Below are 23,624 nucleotides of genomic sequence, written 5' to 3'. Positions count from 1 at the left end.
AAAAAAAAAAAAAAAGCCCTTGTTTCTTGTTCATTCATGCTAACATAGCATCACGTGACTCCTCATTATACATGATGAGGATGTAAATATCTTTATCATTTTCTTCACAAATCTTATAAGTACTCAAATCCCCAAGTTCCACTGTCCACCTTGGACAGAGACCCCACCTAGCGAAGGAGTACAGTCTCCTGACAGCCAACTCCCCTCCCTCCACCAGCTGCATGATATAGATGGAGATTCTGCCCAACAAGAGAGCCTGGTTGGTGACCTTTCCCAACAGTGGAGCACACTTACAAATCTACCTGATCACAAAGCTCAGCCTACAGTCTTGTCCAACTTTGGGGCAAAGCCTATGACATTACCTGATCCTGTCTGCATCCAGCTACAAAGCCTTGCCTGTGGCCTTGCCTAAACATGAAGTCTGGCCAGCAGCACCATCTGGTAAGGGAGCATATACTAAGGCCTCATCCAACCAGGGGTGATTGCAGAGCCCAGCCTATAGCCCTGCTCAATTGTAGAGTCGAACCAGTGACACCTCCCTGAAAAGGAACACAGTCCACCTTGCCTGACCAGAGGTGATTGCCGAGCCCAGCTAGTGGTCCCATCTGAAAACAAGTAAGCCATCATGTCTGCTGAAACGTATAACCTAGCCAGCAGTGCCCTCCCCACCTCAGAGCAAGGGCAGTGGCCTTGCCCAAATAGACACCCCAATAGCAAAGCCCCACCTGCCCATTGATGCCACCAGATGACCTATCCAGTACCCCCAAAACAAACTGACTGATGATGGTTTTTTTCTGCTGAAGGGAACCTCTAGAATCTGGAAAAAAAGGCTGCTTACTCAAATGCACAGATACCAAAGTAAACATGGCACCACCAAAAGAAACTAATAAAACTCTAATAACTGACTCTAAATAAATGGAGTTCTATGAACTGTCTACCAAGAATTCAGAATAATCCTTTTAAAGAAATTCGTCGGACTACAAGAACTTGTAGACAACTTTGTGAAATTGGGAAAACAGAATGAACAAAAGTGAAAAGCAATAAAGAAATAAAAACTATTCTTCAAAAAACCAAAAATCCTAGATCTGGATAATACAGAAACCGAAGTGAAGAATTCTAACAGACCTGATCAAGCAGAAGAATCAGTGAATTTAAAGATATCATTTGAAAGTATTCAAGGGGGCAAAAAGAAAAACAGAATGAAAAACAGTGAAGAAAGACTATGGGACTTATAGGATACCTTCAAGAGAAATAACAAACACAGTATAGGAATCCTACAAGAAGAAAAGAAAGAAAAAGGGACTGAAAGTTTGTTTAGAGCAATAATTTCTAAGAACCTCCCATATGTAGAAAGAGAAGTGGACATCCAATTTCATGAGGTTTAAAGGATCCTAAATAGATTGAACCCCAAAAGGGCTACACTAAGACGTAGAATAATTAGATTGTCAGAAGTCAAAGACAATAAGGGACATTTGAAAGCAGCAAGAGAAAATCCAACACATAGCATACAAGAGAGCTTCCACATGGCCATTTGTGGATATCTTAGCACTAACTTTGCAAACCAAAAGAGAATGGGATGATAAATTCAAAATATTAAAAGAACAACCTGTAGTTCCTCTTGTGACTTAGCGTGTTCAGAATCCAACCTTATCTCTCTGAAGGTATGCGTTCAATCCCTGGCCTTGTTCAGGCGGTTAAGGATCTGGTGTTGCTGCAAGCTGTGGTGTAGGTCACAGACGTGGCTTGGATCCTGTGTCGCTGAGGCTGTGGCATAGGCCTGCAGCTGCAGCTCCAATTCGACCCCTAACTTGGGAACTTCCATATGCTGCAGGTGCAGTTGTATAAATAAATAAATAAATAAATAAAAGAAAAACCTGTGAATCAAGAATACTGTGCCTGGCAAAGCTGTCCTTTAGAAAAAGAGATAAAACCCAAAGAAACAAAAGCTGAGGAATTTTATCTCTACTAGACATACCTTACAAATAATGCTTAAGTCTTCAAGCTGAAATGAAAGGACACTATTTAACAAAGTAGTGACATAGGAATGTGTAAAACCTACCAGTAAATGTAAATATATAGTCAAAGTCAGATTTTCTAATATTGTAGTGATAATATGCTAATTACTTACAACTCTAGTCTAAAAGTTAAAAAGCAAATGTGTAGTTATTAAAAATAATTTAAAACAGTTTGCTCTTGGAGACATGATATTAAAAACATGTAAAATGTAACACCAATAACCTCATATGTGAGAAAGGGAGTAAAACTATAAAGTTTCTATATGCAAGCAAATTTATCTTAGAAGCCTAAAATAGAACATTATAAGATATTTTATGTAAGTTTTATGGTACTCACAAAGGAAAAAACCTGTAATACATGCATAAAAGAGGATTATAAAGGAGTCAAAGTATATGCTTACAGACAGTCATCAACTCATAAAGGAAGACAGCAAAAGAAGAAGCAAGGGAGAAATAATCTGTAAAACAGAGAGCAATGAAGAAAATGGCAATGAAGCGAGGAAGAAATAATCCATAAGACAGAGATCAGTGCAGAAAATATTGACATATCAATGTTTAGTTTAAGCATTAAGTTCCCCAATCAAAAATCGGAAAATGGATGAATTGATTAAAAAAATATCTAATGATATACTCTCTACAAGAAACTAGCATCAAGGACACACATAGACTGGGAGTAAATGGGATGGACAAAGAGATTTCAAGTAAACAGTGACCATAAGAAAGTAAGGGTAGCTATCCTTATAGGAGACAAAATAGACTTTAAACTAAAAATGGTCACAAGAGATAAAGAAAGCCATTAGATAAAGATAAATGGGTCAGTTCATCCAGAAGATATAAACACTATAAATATTTACGTACCAAAAGCAAATACTACAGAACTAAAACAAACAGCATTATAGTAGTAGTCAGGGACTTTAATAACTTGTTCAACAATGTATAGATCATCCAAACAGAGAATCAGTAAAGAAACAAAAGTTTTGAAATACATATGCTGAGAACTATAAAGCATTAATCAAGGAAATTAAAGAGGATTCAAGGAAATGGAAAGATGTTCCACACTCCTGGGTTGGAAAAATTATTCTTGTAAAAATGTCCATACTACCCAAAGCAATCTACAGTTTCAATGCAATCCCTATCAAATTGCCCATGACATTCTTCACAGAACTAGAACAAACAATCCAAAAATTTATATGGAGCCACAAAAGACCCAGAATTGCCAAAGCAATCCTGAGGAATAAAACCCAAGCAGGAGGCATAACTCTCCCAGACTTCAGGCAATATTACAAAGCCATAGTGATCAAGACAGTGTGGTACTGGTACCAAAACAGACATATAGACCAGTGGAACAGAATAAAGAACCCAGAAATAAACCCAGACACCTAAGGTCAATTAATCTTCGACAAAGGAGGCAAGAATATAAAATGGGAAAAAGACCTGAGAAAACATTTTTAAGGTTGATATCAGAGAATGTTTTGCCTATGTTCTCTTCAAGGAGTTTGATGGTGTCTTGTATTACATTTAAGTCTTTAAGCCATTTTTAGTTTATTTTTGTGCATGGTGTGAGGGTGTGTTCCAATTTCATTGATTTACATATGGCTGTCCAGTTTTCCTAGCACCATTTGCTGAAAAGACTGTCTTTTTCCCATTTTACATTCTTGCCCCCTTTGTTGAAGATTAATTGACCATAGGTGTCTGGGTAAAAGACCTATCAATTTAATGGAATAAATACTGGAGAGGGTGTGGAGAAAAGGGATCCCCTCTGCACTGCTGGTGGGAATGTAAATTGGTACAACCACTATGGAAAACAATATGGAGGTATCTTAGAAAACTATATATAGAACTACCACATGACCCAGCAATCCCACTCTTGTGCATATATCCAGACAAAACTTTTCATTTTTTTTTTGTCTTTTTGCCTTTTCTAGGGCCACTTCCTGCAGCATATGGAGGTTCCCAGGCTAGGGGTCCAATTGGAGCCGTAGCCGCCGACCTATGCCAGAGGCATAGCAACACGGGATCCGAGCTGCATCTGCAACCTACACCACAGCTCAAGACAACGCCGGATCCTTAACCCACTGAGCAAGGCCAGGGATCGAACCCGCAACCTCATGGTTCCTAGTTGGATTCGTTAACCACTGCACCACGACGGGAACTCCAGACAAAACTTTTCTCACAAAAGACACATGCACCCACATGTTCATTGCAGCACTAGTCACAATAGCCAAGACATGGAAACAACCTACATGTCCATTGACATGAATGGATTAAGAAATTGTGGTACATATACACAATGGAATATTTCTCAACCATATAAAAGAATAAAATAATGCTATTTGCAGCAACATGGACGGAACTAGAGACTCTCATACTAAGTGAAGTAAGTCAGAAAGAGAAAGACAAATAGCATATGATATCATTTATATCTGGAATCTAATATACAGCACAAATGAACCTTTCCACAGAAAAGAAAATCATGGACATGGAGTACAGATTTGTGGTTGCCAAGGGCGTGGGGGGAGGAGTGGGATGGGCAGGGAATTTGGGATTAATACATGAAAACTATTGCCTTTGGAATGGATAAGCAATGAGATCCTGCTGTATAGCACTGGGGACTATGTCTAGTCACTTATGATGGAGCATGATAATATGAGAAAAAAGAATGTATACATGTATTATGACTGGGTCATCGTGCTGTACAGTAGAAAATTGACAGAACGCTGTTAACCAGCTATACTGGAAAAAATAAAAATCACTATAAAAAAAAAAAGAAAAGTTTTGGAGTTCCTGTCATGGCTCAGCAGAAAGGAATCTGATTAGCATCCACAAGGACACAGGTTTGATCCCTGCCTTGCTCAGTGGGTTAAGGATCCAGTGGTGCCATGAGCTGTGGTGTAGGTCACAGCCGCGGCTTGGATCTCACATTGCTATGGCTGTGGTGTAGGCCAGCAGCTATAGCTCCAATTTGACTCTTAGTCTGGGAACCTCCATATGCTGTGGGTGTAGCCCTAAAAAGACAAAAAAAAAAAAAAAGAAAAGAAAAAATTTTATACAACACTATAGACCAAACAAAACATTCAGTTCAACAGCAGCCAGTGCACATGGAAGATTTTCTAGAGTAGATCATATGTTAGGCCATAAAATAAGTCAACAATTTCAAGAAGATAAAAATTATATCAAGTATCTTTTCTGACCATAATGGTGTGAAACCAGAAATCAATAACAGGGGGAAAGCTAGAAAATTAACAGATACATGGAAATTAAACAGTATGCTCCCCCAAACCCAACTGATCAAAGAAGAAATCAAGAGGGTTATTTTTCCTTTTGTGGCTTGGCGGAAATGAAACTAATATCCACGAGGATAGTGGTTCGATCCCTGACCTTGCTCAGTGGGTTGAGGATCTGGCATTGCCATGAGCTGTGGTGAAAAAAAAATTCTTTTTGGACAGATGAATATAGAAACACAACATACCAAATCTTATGGAAAATAGCAAAAGCAGTTCTAAGAAGGAAGCTTATAGCTATGAATGTATACATCAAAAAAATCAAATTAACAACCTCAAGAAGAAAGTCCAAAATTAGTAAAAGGAAAGAAATAATAACTATTAGAGCAGAAATAAATGATGTAGAAAATAGGAAAACAATGTAAAAGATTAAGAAAACTACGAGTTGGTTTTTTGAGAATATAAAGACCTTTAACTAGACTAATAAAAAGAAAGGCCTCAAATACAGAGAATTGTAAGTGAAAGAGGAAATATTATAACTACTACCAGAAACACAAAGGATCCTAAGGGACTACAGTGAACAATCAGAAGACAGAATTGGACACCCCGGCAGAAATTTATAAATTTCTGTAAATGTACAGTATACCAAGATTGAGTCATAAACAAATAGAAATTTTAAGCAGACTTCAATAACAAGGAGACTGAAACAGTAATTTTAAAAACTAATAAAGAAGAGCCCAGGACCAGAGGGTTTCAATGGAAAATTATATAAACATTGAAAGAGAATTAATACCAATCCTTCTAGACTAAGAGAGAACACTCAAAAACTCATTTTACAAGGCTAACATTACCTTGATGCTTAAGCCATATAAAGACAGTACAAGAAAAGAGTACTACAGGCCAATCTCTCTGAAGAAGATGGATGTAAAAATTCTCAACAAAATACTAGCAAAACAAATCCCCAAGTATTAAAATGTTCATACACCAAAATCAAGTAGGATTCATCCCTGGGATGCAAGGATATTTAAAAATACTCAAATAATTAAATCTGATACATTATGTTAAAAAGATAAACTCAGGATCATCTCAGTAGAAGCAGACAAAGCATTTGAAAAAAAGTTCAACATTTTTTCATGATAAGAACTCTTACCAATTCAGAATTAGAAGGAACATATCTTAACATTATAAAGCCATTTATGCAAACCCAGAGCTAACGTTGTATCAGTGGTGAAAAGTTGAAAGCTTTTCTTTTAAGATGAAGAACAAGATAATTGTGCCCACTCTCATCATTCCTATTCAACATGGTAGTGGAAGGACTAGCCAGAGCAGTTAGGGAAGAAAAATTAATAAAAGGCATCCAGATTGGATAGGAAGAAATAAAGCTCCTCTATTTGCAGCTGACATCATTTTATATATAGAAAAATCTAAGGTTTCCATCAAAATACTGTTAGAACTAATACGTTCATTAAAGTTGTAAGATAAAAATCAACATTAAAAATCAGTTACATTTCTGTATACCAACAATGAAATATCTGCAAAAAATAAAATAATTCAGGAGTTCCCATTGTGGTTCAGCAGGTTAAAAACCCAGCTAGTATCCATCAGGATGCTGATTTGATCCCTGGCCTCACTCAGTGGGTTAGGGATCCAGCATTGCTGCAAGCTGTGGTGTAGGTAGCAGATGAGGATTAGATCTGGTGTTACTGTGGCTGGGAGCTGCAGCTCTGATTTGACCCCTAGCCTGGGAATTTCCATATGCCGCAGGTGCGGCCCTAAAAAAAGAAAAGAGAAAGAAAGAAAGAAATTATATTTACAATAGCATCAAATACCATAAAATACTTAGAAGCAAATTTAAGCAGTGAGGTGAAATATCTGTACACTGAAAACTATAAAGCAATGAGGGAATGGAGACAAGGCAGTAGAGTAGGACTCGAACTCACATCCTCTCATGAAGATGCCAAAATTACAACTAACTGCTGAACAGACATCATCAAAGTAGGCTGGATGGGAGTTCCCACTGTGGTGCAATGGGATCAGCAGTGTCTCTGGAGCTCCAGGACACAGGTTCAATCTCTGGCCTGGCACATTGCGTTAAAGGATCTGGCATTGCCACAGATGTGGCTTGGATCTGATCCCTAGCCTGGAACGCTATATACTGCAGGGAGGCCAAAAAAGAAAAAACAAAACCAAAATAGACTGGGCACTACACCCAAAGTCTCCAAAGTGCCAGTGCGCTATTCTGTCAGGCCAGGTGCTTTAGGGCAATGGGGAACAAGGTAAGGTAAGTGAATTTCATGAGCATAGGCCCGTTGATGTGCTGCATTTTTGCTCTCAAGCAAGGTCTCTGATCAGAAGCAATGCTGTGTGGAATATAATGACAAGTGAGGGTGCACAGATGGTGGCTTGTATAGAAATATTGTGTACCAGGAAGGGTAAAGCATCAATTCCAATGTGAGTCAAGTGTTGCTCCTTCTATAATGGAAGTGTTCCAACTAATTAATGTGCCACAAGGAAGCCAGCTAATTCCCTCAAGGAATGATGCCATGTCAGGAGCTCAGTGTTGGTCTCTGCTTTGGAAAAGTAGCAGTAGCCAGATAGAGTGAGTAAAAATCCATATTGCTGAGCCCATGAATGACCTCCATTCGTGCTGCTGTGGCCACTTAGTTCATGAGCCTATTGGACAGGGGAGCAGTGGCTTGGAAAGAGACTAACTCCAAAGAATGAATCATCTTGCCCACTTGATTATTAATTAATATTCTCTGTTGAATTACTCTTTAGTGAGAATTGACATGGAACACAAATATCTTCACATTTGCTGCACACTTGGAGAGGTCTGACCTTTTCCCCAGACTTTTTTGTCACCAATTTTTTAACCATGTTCTTTTCAAATCCCTGACCTTCCAGCCAAACCATTCATTACTGCCCATCTATAGATATATACCTCTGGTCATCTTTTCTTTCAGGCACAATATACAACTAGGTATACTGCTTAAAGTTCTGTGCTCTGGACATATTTCTCTTCAAGGCTACCCCTGAGTGAGGCTGTATACTATATACGGAACTTCCTATGTATCTCACTTTGCACTTGACATTCTGAGGCCTTCTGAGTTTGACCAATAGATTTCAAACTAAGTGATCCTGTGTGATTTCCAAGACTTCTTAAGATAAGCCTTGAGAAACCTTACAATTTCAGCTTTCTACCCCTGCCTCTGTACTTTGAAACCTACATGCTGTGAAGAAACTCAAACTGAAAGTCTGTGTGGAGAGAGAGGTGCCAGGCATTTCAAATGTTCCAACATCCAAGCTGAAGACTCACATGAGGAGTTCCCTGATGGTCTCCTGATTAGGATCTGTTGCTTTCACCACTGTGGCCCAGATTCATCCCTGATCTAGGAACTGAGATACCACCTCAAGCTGCTGCATGAAGCTAAAATAAAAAATGAAACAAAACGGAACATCCAGATATGTGTGTGAAGCCATATTAAATCCAGCTCCAGCTGATCTGGGAGCTGACTACAGCCAAATACTTGAGTCTGAGCAAGAACAGAAGTTCACTGTCAACCCACAGGAAGTGGTTGTTGCTTTAATTCACTAAAGTTGAGTTTGATACAATAATCTACACATTAGAAGATACTATTCAGATTTTTAACTGTCATAAATTTTTCTTGATACTCATTCTGGGGTTTTACTTTAAATTATTTCTTCCTTTCAGAAATAATACTGTGTGTGTTGATGTGGGCTGCACCATTTTCCACAGGCAGTTGCAATGGCACTTCAAATTGTCACATTGGTATTACGGAGTACTTTAGCTTGAATTTATTTGATTTGATTTAGCATAACCAAACTGAGTAGTTTTAAACTGAGAGTGATTAAGCATTTTGGGGGGAATAAGATGTGAGGAGAGGGTTACCAAAGAAATAGCTTTCCAAGATAGAATTTCTTGGCAGTTATTTGACTAAATTTGCACTAACATGAGAAATAGATAGGATTTACTAACATAACATTGTAAATCAACCATACTCCATAAAAAAATTTTTTTTAAGTGGACAGGGTATGTAAATCAGCGGAATTTCTTTTTTTTTCTTTTTTTTGTCTTTTGTCCTTTTAGGGCCACACCCACTGCACATGGAGGTTCCCAGGCTAGGGGTCTAATGGGAGCTGTTGCCGCTGGCCTAAGCCAGAGCCATAGCAGTTTAGATCTGAGCCGCATCTGCAACCTATACCACAGGTCACGACAACAATGGATCCTTAACCCACCAAGCGAGGCCAGGGATCGAACCCACAACCTCATGGTTCCTAGTCAGATTTGTTAACCTCTGAGCCACGATGGGAACTCCCAGTTCTATCATTTTAGATGAGAGTCTGAGAATAGAAGTTAAGGAATTTGTTAAGGATTACACAGCTAGTGAGTACTAACAATTAAACCCAAACAATATTATGCCATACTTAATGTTCTTAACCACTAGGCTGTATTTTGTCTTTCTCCTAGATTACTCTGGAGTGTATAAAAGTCACCCAACCAAAGTTTTTGATATTTCATTTAGTTGGAAGTGATACAGTTACAAATTTAAGGGTAAAATTCTTTGTGTGAATAATACCAATATTACCTGGCTTGTCAAGGAAAACCCTGAGTGGATAATATTTCTAAAGCGTAGTTTACATATGTAAAATCTATTTTATGGTTTTTTACTCATTTTGCCCTAATTAGGCAAAAAGCTAAGTAGAGGTAGAAAACCTAGTTTTAACCATAAAATCTTATGTGTTTGAACCTTTAGAACATCACTGTATTCCAGCACTTTAAAAGTCTGATTAATATAAGACGACAGGGGGAGCCACGCCAGATAGTGAGGTACATTAATCCGAAAGAGGTAAGGACACTATTTATTGATACAGCTTCTTCTCCCCCTTAAAAATGTATGGCTACTTTATAAATTCAGTGTGTTTGTATTGCTTTTTAAAAAACTTTTAAAGTATTACATACATGTAGAAAGTTCATAAAATATAAATTTATAACAATTTATGAATCATCACGGACAAACTTTGCCCCTGTGTAACCATCACCCAGGTCAACATTTTCATATTTCAAACCACTACTTTTTACTTATTTTATTTTTTTTATTTTTTATTTATTTTTATTTTTTTATTTTCCCACTGTACAGGAAGGGGATCAAGTTATCCTTACATGTATACATTTTTTTTCCCCACCCTTTGTTCTGTTGCAACATGAGTATCTAGACATAGTTCTCAATGCTACTCAGCAGGATCTCCTTGTAAATCTATCCTAAGTTGTGTCTGATAACCCCAAGCTCCTACTTCCTCCCTCTTCCATCAGTCAGCCACAAGTCTATTTTCCAAGTCCATGATTTTCTTTTCTGAGGAGATGTTCATTTGTGCTGGATATTAGATTCCAGTTATAAGTGATATCATATGGTATTTGTCTTTGTCTTTCTGGCTCATTTCACTCAGTATGAGATTCTCTAGTTCCATCCATGTTGCTGCAAATGGCATTATGTCATTCTTTTTTATGGCTGAGTAGTATTCCATTGTGTATATATACCACATCTTCCAAATCCAATCATCTGTCGATGGACATTTGGGTTGTTTCCATGTCTTGGCTATTGTGAATAGTGCTGCAGTGAACATGCGGGTGCATGTGTCTCTTTTAAGTAGAGTTTTGTCCGGATAGATAACCAAGAGTGGTATTGCGGGGTCATATCGAAGTTCTATGTATAGATTTCTAAGGTATCTCCAAACTGTTCTCCATAGTGGCTGTACCAGTTTACATTCCCACCAACACAAACCACTACTTTTTTTTGTCTTTTGTCTTTTTTTTTTGTTGTTGTTGCTATTTCTTGGGCCGCTCCTGCGGCATACGGAGGTTCCCAGGCTAGGGGTTGAATCGGAGCTGTAGCCACCAGCCTATGCCAGAGCCACAGCAACTCGGGATCCAAGCCGCGTCTGCAAACTACACCACAGCTCACGGCAACGCCGGATCGTTAACCCACTGAGCAAGGGCAGGGACCGAACCTGCAACCTCATGATTCCTAGTCGGATTTGTTAACCACTGCGCCACAACGGGAACTCCACAAACCACTACTTTTAAGTGCTCTTCCAACTCCCTTCTTCCAAAGAGTAACCACTCTTTGAATCCTACCACTATACTTTAGTTTTCTGTTTTAAAACTACATATAGGAGTTCCAATAGTGGCACAGTGGAAACAAATCCGACTAGATGCATGAGGATGCTGGTTCGATCCCTGGCTTCATCCAGTGGGTTGGGGATCCAGCGTTGCCGTGAGCTGTGATGTAGGCTCAGATTCAGCCCCTAGCCTGGGAACTTCCATGTGTTGGGAGTGTGGCCCTGAAAAACAAAAAATAAATACAACTGCATATAAATAGAATACTGTAGTATACTTTGGTGTCTAGCTTTGTTCGTTCACCATTGTTTGTGTTCCTAAATTTTATTCATTTTATGAATATGTTTCTGTTTATTAATTCTATAGTAGATTGGCATTTGGATTTTTTTCCAGTTTGAGGCTGTTATGAAGGCTACTTTCTGGACTGTTCTTATTCTTATTCATGTCTCCTGGCAACATGTCCACAAATTTCTTTTGGTTTCTACTCCACCTAGAAATGGAATTCCTGGATGAAAGGATATGCCAAACTGTTTTCCAAAGTTATTGTACTAATTTATATTCACAATCAATAATCTTTGGGAATTCTTGGTGCTCTGCCTCCTCACCAGTGCTTAATATTGTCAGTTTTTAAATTTGCATTTCCCTGTTACTAATGAAGTTGAGCATCTTTTTGAGGAGTTGTGCCCCTACTTAAAAATCTGTATGTGATTTTTCAGGGCAGACCACAGGCAATTACAAGCCAATTACCTGACAGGACTCACAGGGAAAAGCTGTCTCCACCTCACATTAGACTTTGTACACAATCTCTGAAGGGAGTTGCAGTCAAGGACTCAGGCCCCTTGCTGGTCATGTTCTTAGGCATATTTACATTCCTAGACCCAGTGCCTTTACTCCTAGGTCTCTTTATCTGAGACCTTCAGCAGAGGTCCTCAGGCACCTCTATTGAGATCTACTCATGAGAGAAAACTTGAGGACTCTTACTCAGAGTAAGCTTACTCTGTGCTCCCCCCCCCCCCGCCCCCACTTTCACCATTAGGTATAAGGTGTGGTATAGGGATTTTTTTGCTTTTTTTTTAAGTGCTGTGCCCACAGCATATGAAAGTTCCTAGGTTAGGGGTCAAATTGGAGCTACGTCTGCTGGCCACAGCCACAGACACAGCAACTCCGGATCCGAGTCACAATCATGTCTGTGACCTGCACCACGGCTCACAACAACACTGGATCCCCCCACCCACTGAGCGAGGCCAGGGATCAAACCGGAATCCTCATGGATGATAGATTCATTTCCACTGCAACACAGTGGTAACTCCTGGGGTTTTTTAATTTTAAAAAATCTTTTATCTGATTAAGGTTTCCTTCTATTCTTGTTGGGCTAAAGAGTTTTGTTTTGATTTTTTATCCCAAGAATGGGTGTTAAATTTTATGAGACATTTTTCTGCTTTAATTGATATATTCTTCTCTTTGAAGGTTAGACTCATTTGGCATTCCTGCATTCCTGAATACACACTTTTTTTTTTTTTTTAAAAACAGCCACATTTGCAGCGTATGGAAATTCCCAGGCTAGGTATCAGATTGGAGCTTAACTGGCAGGCTAGTGCCACAGCTACAGCAACACCAGATCCAAGCTGCATCTGTGACCTGCACCACAGCTTGCAGCAACACCAGATCCTTAACACACTGAGGGAGACTACGGATTGAACCCTCATTCTCACAGAGACAATGTTGGATCCTTAACCCGCTGAGCCACAACAGGAACTCCTGAATACACACATTTTGGTCATAATGTAGAGACAAATTATTTTAAATTATTACTGAACTTAATTTGCTGATATTTCGATTAAATGTTTGCACCTACTTTCATGTAGAATATGTTCTATAATTTACTTTCTTGTACCATCCCTGTGATTTTGGTATCAAATTTGGCTGGCATTGTAAAAAAGTTGGGAAATGTTTCTTCTCCATTTACTTTCTTGATTTTTTAAAAAACGATTGTTATTTCTCCCTTAAATGTTGGAAAGGATCTACCAGTCTAGCCATCTGTGCCAAGTTTTCTTTGTGGGGAGACTTAAAATTACCAATTCAATTTCTATTTATAGATCTATTCATGTTTTGTGTTTGTTCTGTGCTAGTTTTGAGAAGTTGGATTTTTTCGTCTAAATTTTCAAATTTATTTGCATAAAGTTCTTATCCTCTTATGATCTTTCTAATCTTACAATCTTAGAATCAATAATAGTTTCTCTTTATTTCATTCCTGATACTGGCTTTTTGTGTATTCTCTTTCTTAGCCATTCTTACTGCAGTTTCCCCCCCTTATTAATCTTTCCAAAGAACTAACTTTGAGCTTTGTCATTTCATTCTATTGTTCATTTTGTTTCTACTTCACCATTTTCTGCTGTTTATTATTTCCTTCTCTGTATTTTCTTTGAATTGTATTTGCTATGGTTTTCCAGCTTTTTAAAATGGATGCTATATTTACTGATTTTTAGTCTGTTTGGATATAAATTTTTATCTGTACATAGTTTTAGCTGTAGCATACATATTTTGATATTTTATATTTTCATCATCAAATTCAGTTCAGAATATTTTAAAATTTCTACTTTGATTTCTTCTGGTAATTTAGAATTGTATTTTTAAAGTTGCAAACATCTGGGAATTCCCATTGTGGTTCAGGGGTAACAAACCCGACTAGTATCCATGAGGATGTGGGTTCAATCCCTGGCCTCAATCAGTGGGTTAGGGATCCAGCGTTGCCATGAACTGTGGTAGAGGTCGCAAATGAGGTTCAGATCCTGCGTTGCTGTTTTGTAGGCTGACAGCTGCAGCTTTGGTTTGACCCCTAGCCTGGGAACTTCCATATGCCATGAGTGTGACCCTAAAAAGACAAAAACAAAACAAAAAAACTTGCAAAAATCTGGCAATTATTATTATCTTTGTTATAAACAATCTCAGTTGAGCTGATTTTCAATCCTCTGTTAAGTGTCTATTTTGATAAATTTTTATCTGTACTTGAGAAGAATATGTATTCTGCAGTTGTTGAACATAGTGTATAGATGTCAGCTAGGTCAAATTTGTTAAGTGTGTTGATCAGATCATTTATATCCTTACTGATTATTTTTGTTTAGTTGAACTATCAGTTATTGAGAGAGAAGTGTATTAAAAGCTCCCACTATGATCAAAGCCTTGTCTATTTTTCTGGTAGTTTAGGTACATAAAACCAATTTAAGATCAGTTTAGGGAGTTCCCATCATGGCTCAGTGGTTAATGAATTCAACTAGGAACCATGAGGTTGTGGGTTCGATCCCTGGCCTTGCTCAGTGGGTTAAGGATCGAGCATTGCCATGAGCTGTGGTGTAGGTTGCAGACACGGCTCGGATCCCGAGTTGCTGTGGCTCTGGTGTAGGCCGGCAGCTACAGCTCCAATTCGACTCCTAGCCTGGGAAAAGATCAGTTTATCTTTCTTGTGAATTGAACCTTTTATTACTACGAAGTGTCTCCCTTTATCTCTAGTAATACTCTTTGCTTTAAGGTCCAAAATCTAATACTAATGTAGCCACAGCACTGTTTTTCATTATTGTTTGTATAGTATATATCCCTCCCATTATTTTCCTTTCAATATTCTGACTCTGTATTTTAGCTGTATTTTGTGGGCAGTGTATTGTTAGTTAATACTTTTTATCTAGTATGATCCTTTTTGTCTTTTGTTGGAGCACATACTCCATTCACATATATAATTACTGATATTTTAGGACTTATAATACTCTTTTTATTGAAGTAGAGTTGATTTTCAGTGTTGTATTGATTTCTGATGCACATCAAAGTGATTCAGTTATACATAGATATATACACATTATTTTTTAAATATTCTTTTCCATTACAGTTTATCATAGGATATTGATTGTAGTACCCTGTGTTATACAGTAGGACCTTGTTGTTTATCTCTTTCATGTATAGTAGCTTACATCTGCTAACCCCAACCTCCCAATCCATCCCTCACTCAGGTCCCTTCACCTTGTCAACCACAAGTCTGTCTCAGTTTCATATGTATGTGTCATATTTTATAGATTCCACATATAAGTGATATCATATGGTATTTGTCTTTCTCTTTCCGACTTAACTTCACTTAATATGATCATCTGTAGTTGTGTCCATGTTCCTGCAAATGACATGGGATTCCATTTTTTTTAAATTGTCTTTAATTTCCTTTATTAATGGTTTATAGTTCTCAATATAAGAACTTTTATGTGTAAGTCTTTCACATCCTTGGTCAGGTTTATTCCTAAGTATTTTGAGGGTGTAATTTTACTTACTTATTTATGTATTTATTTATTATTTTTATGTAATGATTTTTACTTTTTTTCATTATAGCTGGTTTAGAGGGTATAATTTTAAAAAGGCATTATTATTTTTTTTAGGTGTTTTTTTTTTTTTATTGTTATTTCCCCAGTACAATTTTTTTTTCTACTGTACAGCATGGTGACCCAGTTACACATACATGTATACATTCTATTTTCTCACATTATCAGGCTCCATCATAAGTGACTAGACATAGTTCCCAGTGCTAACAGCAGGATCTCATTGCTAATCCATTCCAAAGGCAATAGTTTGCATCTATTAACCCCAAGCTCCCAATCCATCCCACTCCCTCCCCCTCCCCCTCCCCCTCGGCAACCACAGCTCTATTCTCCAAGTCCATGATTTTCTTTTTCTGTGGAAAGATTCATTTGTGCCATATATTAGATTCCAGATATAAGTGATATCATATGGTATTTGTTGTTCTCTTTTGACTTAACTTCACTCAGTATGGGAGTCTCTAGTTCCATCCATGTTGCTGCAAATGGCATTATGTCATTCTTTCTTATGGCCGAGTAGTGTTCCATTATGTATATATACAACATCTCCTAATCCAATCATCTGTCGATGGACATTTGGGTTGCTTCCATGTCTTGGCTATTGTGAATAGAGCTGCAATGAACATGCGGGTGCATGTGTCTTTTTCAAGCAAAGTTTTGTCCAGATATATGCCCAAGACTGGGATTGCTGGGTCATATGGTAGTTCTATGTATAGATTTCTAAGGAACCTCCGTACTGTTCTCCATAGTGGTTGTACCAGCTATATTCCCACCAGCAGTGCAGGAGGGTTCCCTTTTCTCCACACCCCCTCCAGCATTTGTTATTTGTGGACTTATTAATGCTGGCCATTCTGACTGGTGTGAGGTGGTATCTTGTGGTAGTTTTGATTTGTATGTCTCTAATAATCAGGGATGTTGAGCATTGTGTCATGTGCTTGTTGGCCATGTGTACATCTTCCTTGGAAAAATGTCTATTCAGGTCTTTTTCCCATTTTTCCATTGGGTTGTTAGCTTTTTTGCTGTTGAGTTTTGTAAGTTTCTTGTATATCCTGGAGATTAAACCCTTGTTTGTTGCATCATTTGAAACTATTTTCTTCCATTCTGTAAGTTGTCTTTTTGTTTTCTTTTCAGTTTGATTAGGTCCCATTGGTTTATTTTGCTTTTATTTCTGTTGCTTTGGGAGACTGACCTGAGAAAATATTTATAAGGTTGATGTCAGGTTGATGTTTCCCTATGTTCTCTTCCAGGAATTTGATGGTGTCTTATCTTATATTTAAGTCTTTCAGCCCTTGGTGCATGGTGTGAGGGTGTGTTCTAGTTTCATTGTTTTGCATGTAGCTGTCCAGGTTTCCCAGCAGTACTTGCTGAAAACACTGTCTTTTTCCCATTTTATATTCTTGCCTCCATTGTTAAAGATTAGTTGACCATAGATGTCTGGGTTTATTTCTGGATTCTCTATTCTGTTCCATTGGTCTGTATGTCTGTTTTGGTACCAGTACCACACTATCTTTTTTTTTTGGTCTTTTTTGCTTTTCTAGGGCCACACCCATGGCATATGGAGGTTCCCAGGCTGGTGGTCCAATTGAAGCTGTAGACGCCGGCCTACACCAGATCTCGGGATCCGAGCTGCATCTGTGACCTACACCACAGCTCACGGCAATGCCAGATCCTTAACCCGCTGGACAAGGCCAGGGATCAAACCTGCAACCTCATGGTTCCTAGTTGGATTCTTTAACCACTGCTCCATGACAGGAACTCCTTTTTTTTTTTCTGCCCATACACTGTCTTGATGACTGTGGCTTTGTGATATTGCCTGAAGTCTGGGAGAGTTATGCCTCCTGCTTGGGTTTTGTTCCTCAGAATTGCTTTGGCAATTCTGGGTCTTTTGCGGTTCCATGTAAATTTTTGGATTGTTTGTTCTAGTTCTGTGAAGAATGTCATGGGCAATTTGATAGGGATTGCATTGAAACTGTAGATTGGTTTGGGTAGTATGGCCATTTTTACAAGAATAATTTTTCCAACCCAGGAGTGTGGAATATCTTTCCATTTCCTTGAATCCTCTTTAATTTCCTTGATTAATGTTTTATAGTTCTCAGCATATAAATCTTTAACCTCCTTGGTCAGGTGTATTCCCAGGTATTTGATTTTTTGGGGTGCAATTTTAAAAGGTACTGTATTTTTGTATTCCTTTTCTAATATTTCATTGTTAGTATACAGAAATGTGACTGATTTCTGAATGTTAATCTTATATCCTTCTACTTTGCTGAATTTGTTGATCAGTTCAAGTAGTTTTGGGGTTGAATCCTTAGGGTTTTCTATGTATAGTATCATGTCATCTGCATACAGTGACAGTTTTACCTCTTCTCTTCCTATTTGGATGCCTTTTATTTCTTTTGTTTGTCTGATTGCTGTGGCTAGGACTTCCAAAACTATGTTGAATAACGATGGTGAGAGAGGGCATTCTTGTCTCGTTCCAGATTTTAGTGGGAAGGCTTTCAGCTTTTCTCCATTGAGTATTATATTTGCTGTGGGTTTGTCGTAAATGGCTTTTATTATATTAAGGAATGTTCCCTCTATACCCACTTTGGTAAGAGTTTTGATCATGAATGGATGTTGTACTTTGTGACATGCTTTCTCTACATCTGTTGAGATAATCAAGTAGTTTTTGACTATTCTTTTGTATAATTGGTGTATTAAATTGATTGATTCACATATGTAGAACCATCCATGTGAACTTAGGATGGATCCCACACTTCGTTGTCTTATATAATTTGTGTTATATGTTGGTTGCTAATAATTGGTTGAGAATTTTTGCATCTGTAGTCATCAAAGATATTGCTCTACAGTTTTCTTTTTTGGTGGTGTCTGGTTTTGGTATCTGGGTGATGGTGGCTTCATGGAGTAGCTTTGGGAGTGTGCCCTACCCTTCAATATTCTGGAAGAGTTTGAAATTAATCAGGTTAAGTTCTTCATATGTTTGGTAGAATTTGTCTGTGAAGCCATCTGGTCTTGGACTTTTGTTTTTAGAAAGTTTTAAAATTACAAATTCAGATTAATGGTGAGTAGAAGGACTGTAGCTCATCTTCTCTCATGAAAACAGCAAAATTACAACCAACTGCTGAACAACTTTCAACAAAATAGACTGAAAACTATCAAAAAGTTATCCTATTCCAAAAGACAAAGAGGAGGCCATGTCAAGATGGTAGGAAGGGTGATTATGTGATATAAGCAACCTGATACCCACTGGGTGGATGGTCCACAGACTGGAAAGTAACTATATCATAGAGGCTTACCCATGGAAGTGGGACTTCCAAGCACCACGTTGGGTTCCCATGACTGAGGATGTGGCATTGGGAGGAGAAGCCCCTGGAGCGTTTGGCCTTGAGGGCCAGCGGGGCTTGTGCACAGGAGCGCCACAGGACTGGGGGAAACAGAAACACCACTCTTGAAAGGCATACACAGGCTTTTGTGTACACTGGGTCCCAGGGAAAAGCAGAGACTCCATAGGAATCTGGGTCAGACCTGCCTGTAGTTCTTGGAAGATCTCCTGGGAAAACAGTGGTAGCTATGACTCATTGTGGGGGAACAACATTGGAGGCAAAGGTCTTGGGAATAACCATCAGCCTGAACTCCTCTAGAGGTGGCCATTTTGGAAAAATCTGGTCCCACCCATCAAGGCTGAGAAGCCCCAGGCCAAACAACAAACTAGGTGGAAACACAGCCCTACCCATCAGCAAACAGGCTGCCTAAAGAACCCCCCAGGCACACAGCCACCTCTAATCATAGCCAGAGACAAAGATCCACCCACATTGGGATAAGAATCAGCTCCACCAGTCTCTCCCATCAGGAAGTCTCTGTGGCAAGCTTCTGAATCGTCCTTCAGCAACAAGGAGCACAGACATCAGAAGCGAGGGAAGCTACAACCCTATTATTTGAAAAAGGGAGCCCACACCAAAAAAATGTATACAAAATGAAAAGGCAGAGAGTTATGACTCAGATAAAAGGATAAGAAAAAACCCAGAAAAACAGCTAAGTGATCTGGAGATTACCAACCTCCATGAAAAAGACTTTAGTGATACTAAAGATGATTCAAGATCTGGGAAATAAACTAGAGGTGAAGTTTGATAAATTACAAGAAACATTGAACAAAGAAATAGAAGACTTAGAGATTAAGCAAGCAGAGGTGCAAAATTCAGTAACTGAAATAAAAAATTCACTAGAAGGAAGCAACAGCAGAATACAGAAGGAAGAAGAAAAATAAGTGAGGTGGAAGACAGGCTGGTAGAAATCACTGAAACAGAACAGAAAAAAGAAGAAAGATTTAAAAGAAATGAAGGCAGTCTAAGAGAAATATGGGGTAACTTTAAATGCACCAATATCTGTCTTACAGGGGTGCCAGAAAGAGGAGAGAGAAAGGACCAGAGAAAATATTTGAAGAGATAATAGTCATAAACTTCCCTAATATGAGAAAGGAATCATTCACTCAAATCCAAGAAGCACAATGAATACCATATAAAATAAACTCCAGGAGGAACACCCTGAGAGACACACATTAATTAAACTGACCAAAATTAAAGACAAAGAGAAAATATTGAAAGCAAGCTAGGGAAAAGAAACAACCCTGATGAGGGAATCAAGGGAACCCTGATAAGGTTATCAGGCTGATTTTTCAGCAGAAGTTCTATACACTGGTAGGGAGTGGCATGATATACTTAAAGGGATGAAAGGAAAAAAAAAACCCTTCAGCCAAGATTACTCAGCAAAACTCTCATCAGATTTTAAGGAGAAATCAAAAGCTTTACAGACAAGCAAAAGCTAAGAGAATTCAGAACCACTAAACTAGCTTTACAACGAATACTAAAGGAACTTCGATAGGTGGAAAAGAAAAGGCCACCACTAGAAACAAAAATACTACAAATGACAAGGCTCACCAGTAAAAGCACACATAGAGTAAAGGTAGGAAATCATCCACACATAAATATGCTACCGAAACAAGAAATTGTAAGAAGAAGAGAGGGTACAAATGCAGGATGCTGGAGATGTATTTTCAATTAAGAGACCAACAACTTAATCTTGTACATATATAGACTTCTATATCAAAACTTCATGATAACTGCAAACCAAAAATCTACAGTGGATACACACACAAATAGAAAAAGCAATCTGCCCTGGTCTTGCTCAGTGGGTAAAGGATCCAGCGTTGCCATGAGCTGTGGTGTAGGTCGCAGACTCGGCTTGGATCTGGTGTTGCTGTGGCTGTTGGCGTGGGCCGGCCGCTTTAGCTCTGATTTGACCCCTAGCCTGGGAACCTCCATATGCTGTGGGTGTGGCCCTAAAAAGCAAAAAAAAAAAAGAAAAAGAAAAAAGCAATCCAAACACAACATTAAAGATAGTCATCAAACCACAAGACATAACATTAAAACGATGGTACAATATGATCTAGTGGGATTTATCCCAGGGGTGCAAGGATTTTTCAATATCTGCAAATCAATCAGTGTGATACACCATATTAACAAACTGAAGAATAAAAACCACATGATCCTCTCAATAGATGCAGAAAAAGCCTTTGACAAAATCCAACACCCATTTCTGATAAAAATGCTTCAGAAAGTGGACATAGAGGGGACCTACCTCAACATAATAAATACCCTATATGACAGACTCACAGCTAACATTCTCAATGGAGAAAAGCTGAAAGAATTCCTGCTACGATCAGGAGTAAGACAAAGATGTCCACTCTCACTACTACAGTTCAACATAGCTTTGGAGGTCTTAGCCACAGCAATCAGAGAAAAAATAAATAAATAAATGGAATCCAAATTGGAAAGGAAGAAGTGAAACTGTCACTGTTTGCAGATGACATGACACTATAGAAAATTCTAAAGACGCTACCAGAAAATGGTTAGAGCTCATCAATGAATTTAGTAAAGTTGCAAGATACAAAATTGGTGCACAGAACTCTACTGCATTTAAATATACTAACAACGAAAGATCAGAAAGAGAAATTAGGGTCATATGTTGCATCCCAATTCCTTTCTCTTTCTTTCTTTTGTTTTTAAATCTGTCCTACCCATTTTCATGGAGATTTTCTTGCCCTTTCAGAAGTCTGAGGTCTTCTGCCAATATTCAGCAGATATTCTGTGAGAATCATTCTACATGTAGGTGTCTTTTTGGTTATTTATGGGAGGAGGTATGCTTCACGTCCTACCACTCCACCATCTTGATCACTCTCTAGGACTTATTCTTTTACTTTCTATATAAAGTCTCAAATTTTCTATGATCTTTTAAAAAATATTTTCTTGCCTTGATTTTGGGCTTTTTTTTTTTTTTTTTTTTTTGCTTTTTAGGGCCACACTTGTGGCATATGGAGGTTCCCAGGCTAGGGGTTGAATTAGAGCTACAGCTGCCAGCCACAGCAACACAGGATCTGAGCCAGGTCTGTGACCTGCACCACAGCCCACGCAGCGCTGAATCCTTAACCAACTGAGTGAGCCCAGGAATCGAACCCGCAACTTCATGGTTACTAGTCAGATTCATTTCTGCTGCACCGCAGTGGGCACTCCTGGGCTTATTATTTTTATTGTTACATTTCCTTCTCTCTGTTACCATTCTTTTATGCTTATTCAAGATATTGCAACAAGTGTATTTGACTGGTAAAAACCGAATGAAATTGACTTATATATTCTGGCTGTTGTACTTTTTTTCTCTCTTGAGAGTTTCTGTTGCTCTGCATCCTCATTAGTACTTGGTATCATCAGTGTTTTATTTATTTCTTTATTTACTTACTTACTGTCTTTTGAGGGCCACACCCACGGCATATGGAGGTTCCCAGGCTGGGATCTAGTTAGAGCTACAGCTCCTGGCTTACACCACAGCCACAGCAGTGCCAGATCTGAGCTGTGTCCACAACCTACACCACAGTTCATGGCAATGCTGGATCCTTAACCCATTGAGCGAGGCCAGGTAACAAACCCGCAACCTCACGGTTCCTAGTTGGATTTGTTTCCACTGCACCACGATGGGAACTCCTTATTTATTTTTTTAATGATTTTTATTTTTTCCATTATAGTTGGATTACAGTCTTCTGTCAATTTCTACTGTACAGCAAAGTGTCCAGTCTCATATATATATTTTTTTCTTTTTCTCGCATTATCCTCCATCATGTTCCATCACAAGTCACTAGATCTAGTTCCCTGTGCTATATACAGCAGGATCTCATTGCTTTTCCACACCAAATGCAGTGGTTTGCATCTGTTAACCCCAGACTTCCAGTCCATCCCACTCCCTCCCCTTCCACCTTGGTAACCCCAAGTCTCATCAGTGTTTTAGGTATTAGCTATTCTCATAGTATGTAGAAATACCTCACTGTATTACTCTATAATTTCCTTATGACATATAATGTTGATTATCTTTTTATTTGCTAATTAGCTGTGTCTTCTTTGGTGAGGTAGCTCTTCATATCTTTTGCCCATTTCTTAAATTAAGTTTTCATCTTGTTTAGTTTTAATGGTTCTTTGTATATTTTGAAAATTAGCCTTTTATCAGATATATATTACCCAAATGATTTTTCCATCATAATCAATAGAGTGATGTTAAATTCTCCAGCAATAATAGTGGATTCCTCTAGTTCTCTTCTCAGTTCTGTAAGTTTTTTCTTTACATATTTCTATGCTTTCATTGTTAGGTGCATACACATTAGGGATTATTACGTCTTCATAGAAGATTGACCACTTTATCATCATGTAATGCCCCTCTTCATCTCTGATAATTTCCCTTGCTCTGAATTTGGCTTTGCATGAAATTAATATTGCTTATTATCTTTCATTGTTTAGTTTTAGTTAATATGCTTTATCTTTTTCCATCCCCTTTCTTTTAACATTTCTGTATCTTCATATTTAAAGTG

At 38.3% G+C, this 23,624-nt stretch overlaps 1 protein-coding gene across 3 annotated transcripts in view; it reads left to right on the top strand.

Moving 5' to 3' along the window:
* Positions 1–23,624, top strand: part of C11H11orf65 (chromosome 11 C11orf65 homolog) — an 80,619-nt gene that overhangs the window by 29,970 nt on the left and 27,025 nt on the right. For all 3 annotated transcript variants that reach the window (XM_047753328.1, XM_047753330.1, XM_047753329.1), the window contains one exon: positions 10,012–10,104. In XM_047753328.1, coding sequence (XP_047609284.1) covers positions 10,012–10,104 — 93 coding nt within the window. The remainder of the gene's footprint in view (positions 1–10,011; positions 10,105–23,624) is intronic.

Source organism: Phacochoerus africanus, chromosome 11 (genome assembly GCF_016906955.1).
Source record: "Phacochoerus africanus isolate WHEZ1 chromosome 11, ROS_Pafr_v1, whole genome shotgun sequence".
Classification (NCBI taxonomy): domain Eukaryota; kingdom Metazoa; phylum Chordata; class Mammalia; order Artiodactyla; family Suidae; genus Phacochoerus; species Phacochoerus africanus.
This window is presented reverse-complemented; position numbering and strand designations above follow the sequence as displayed.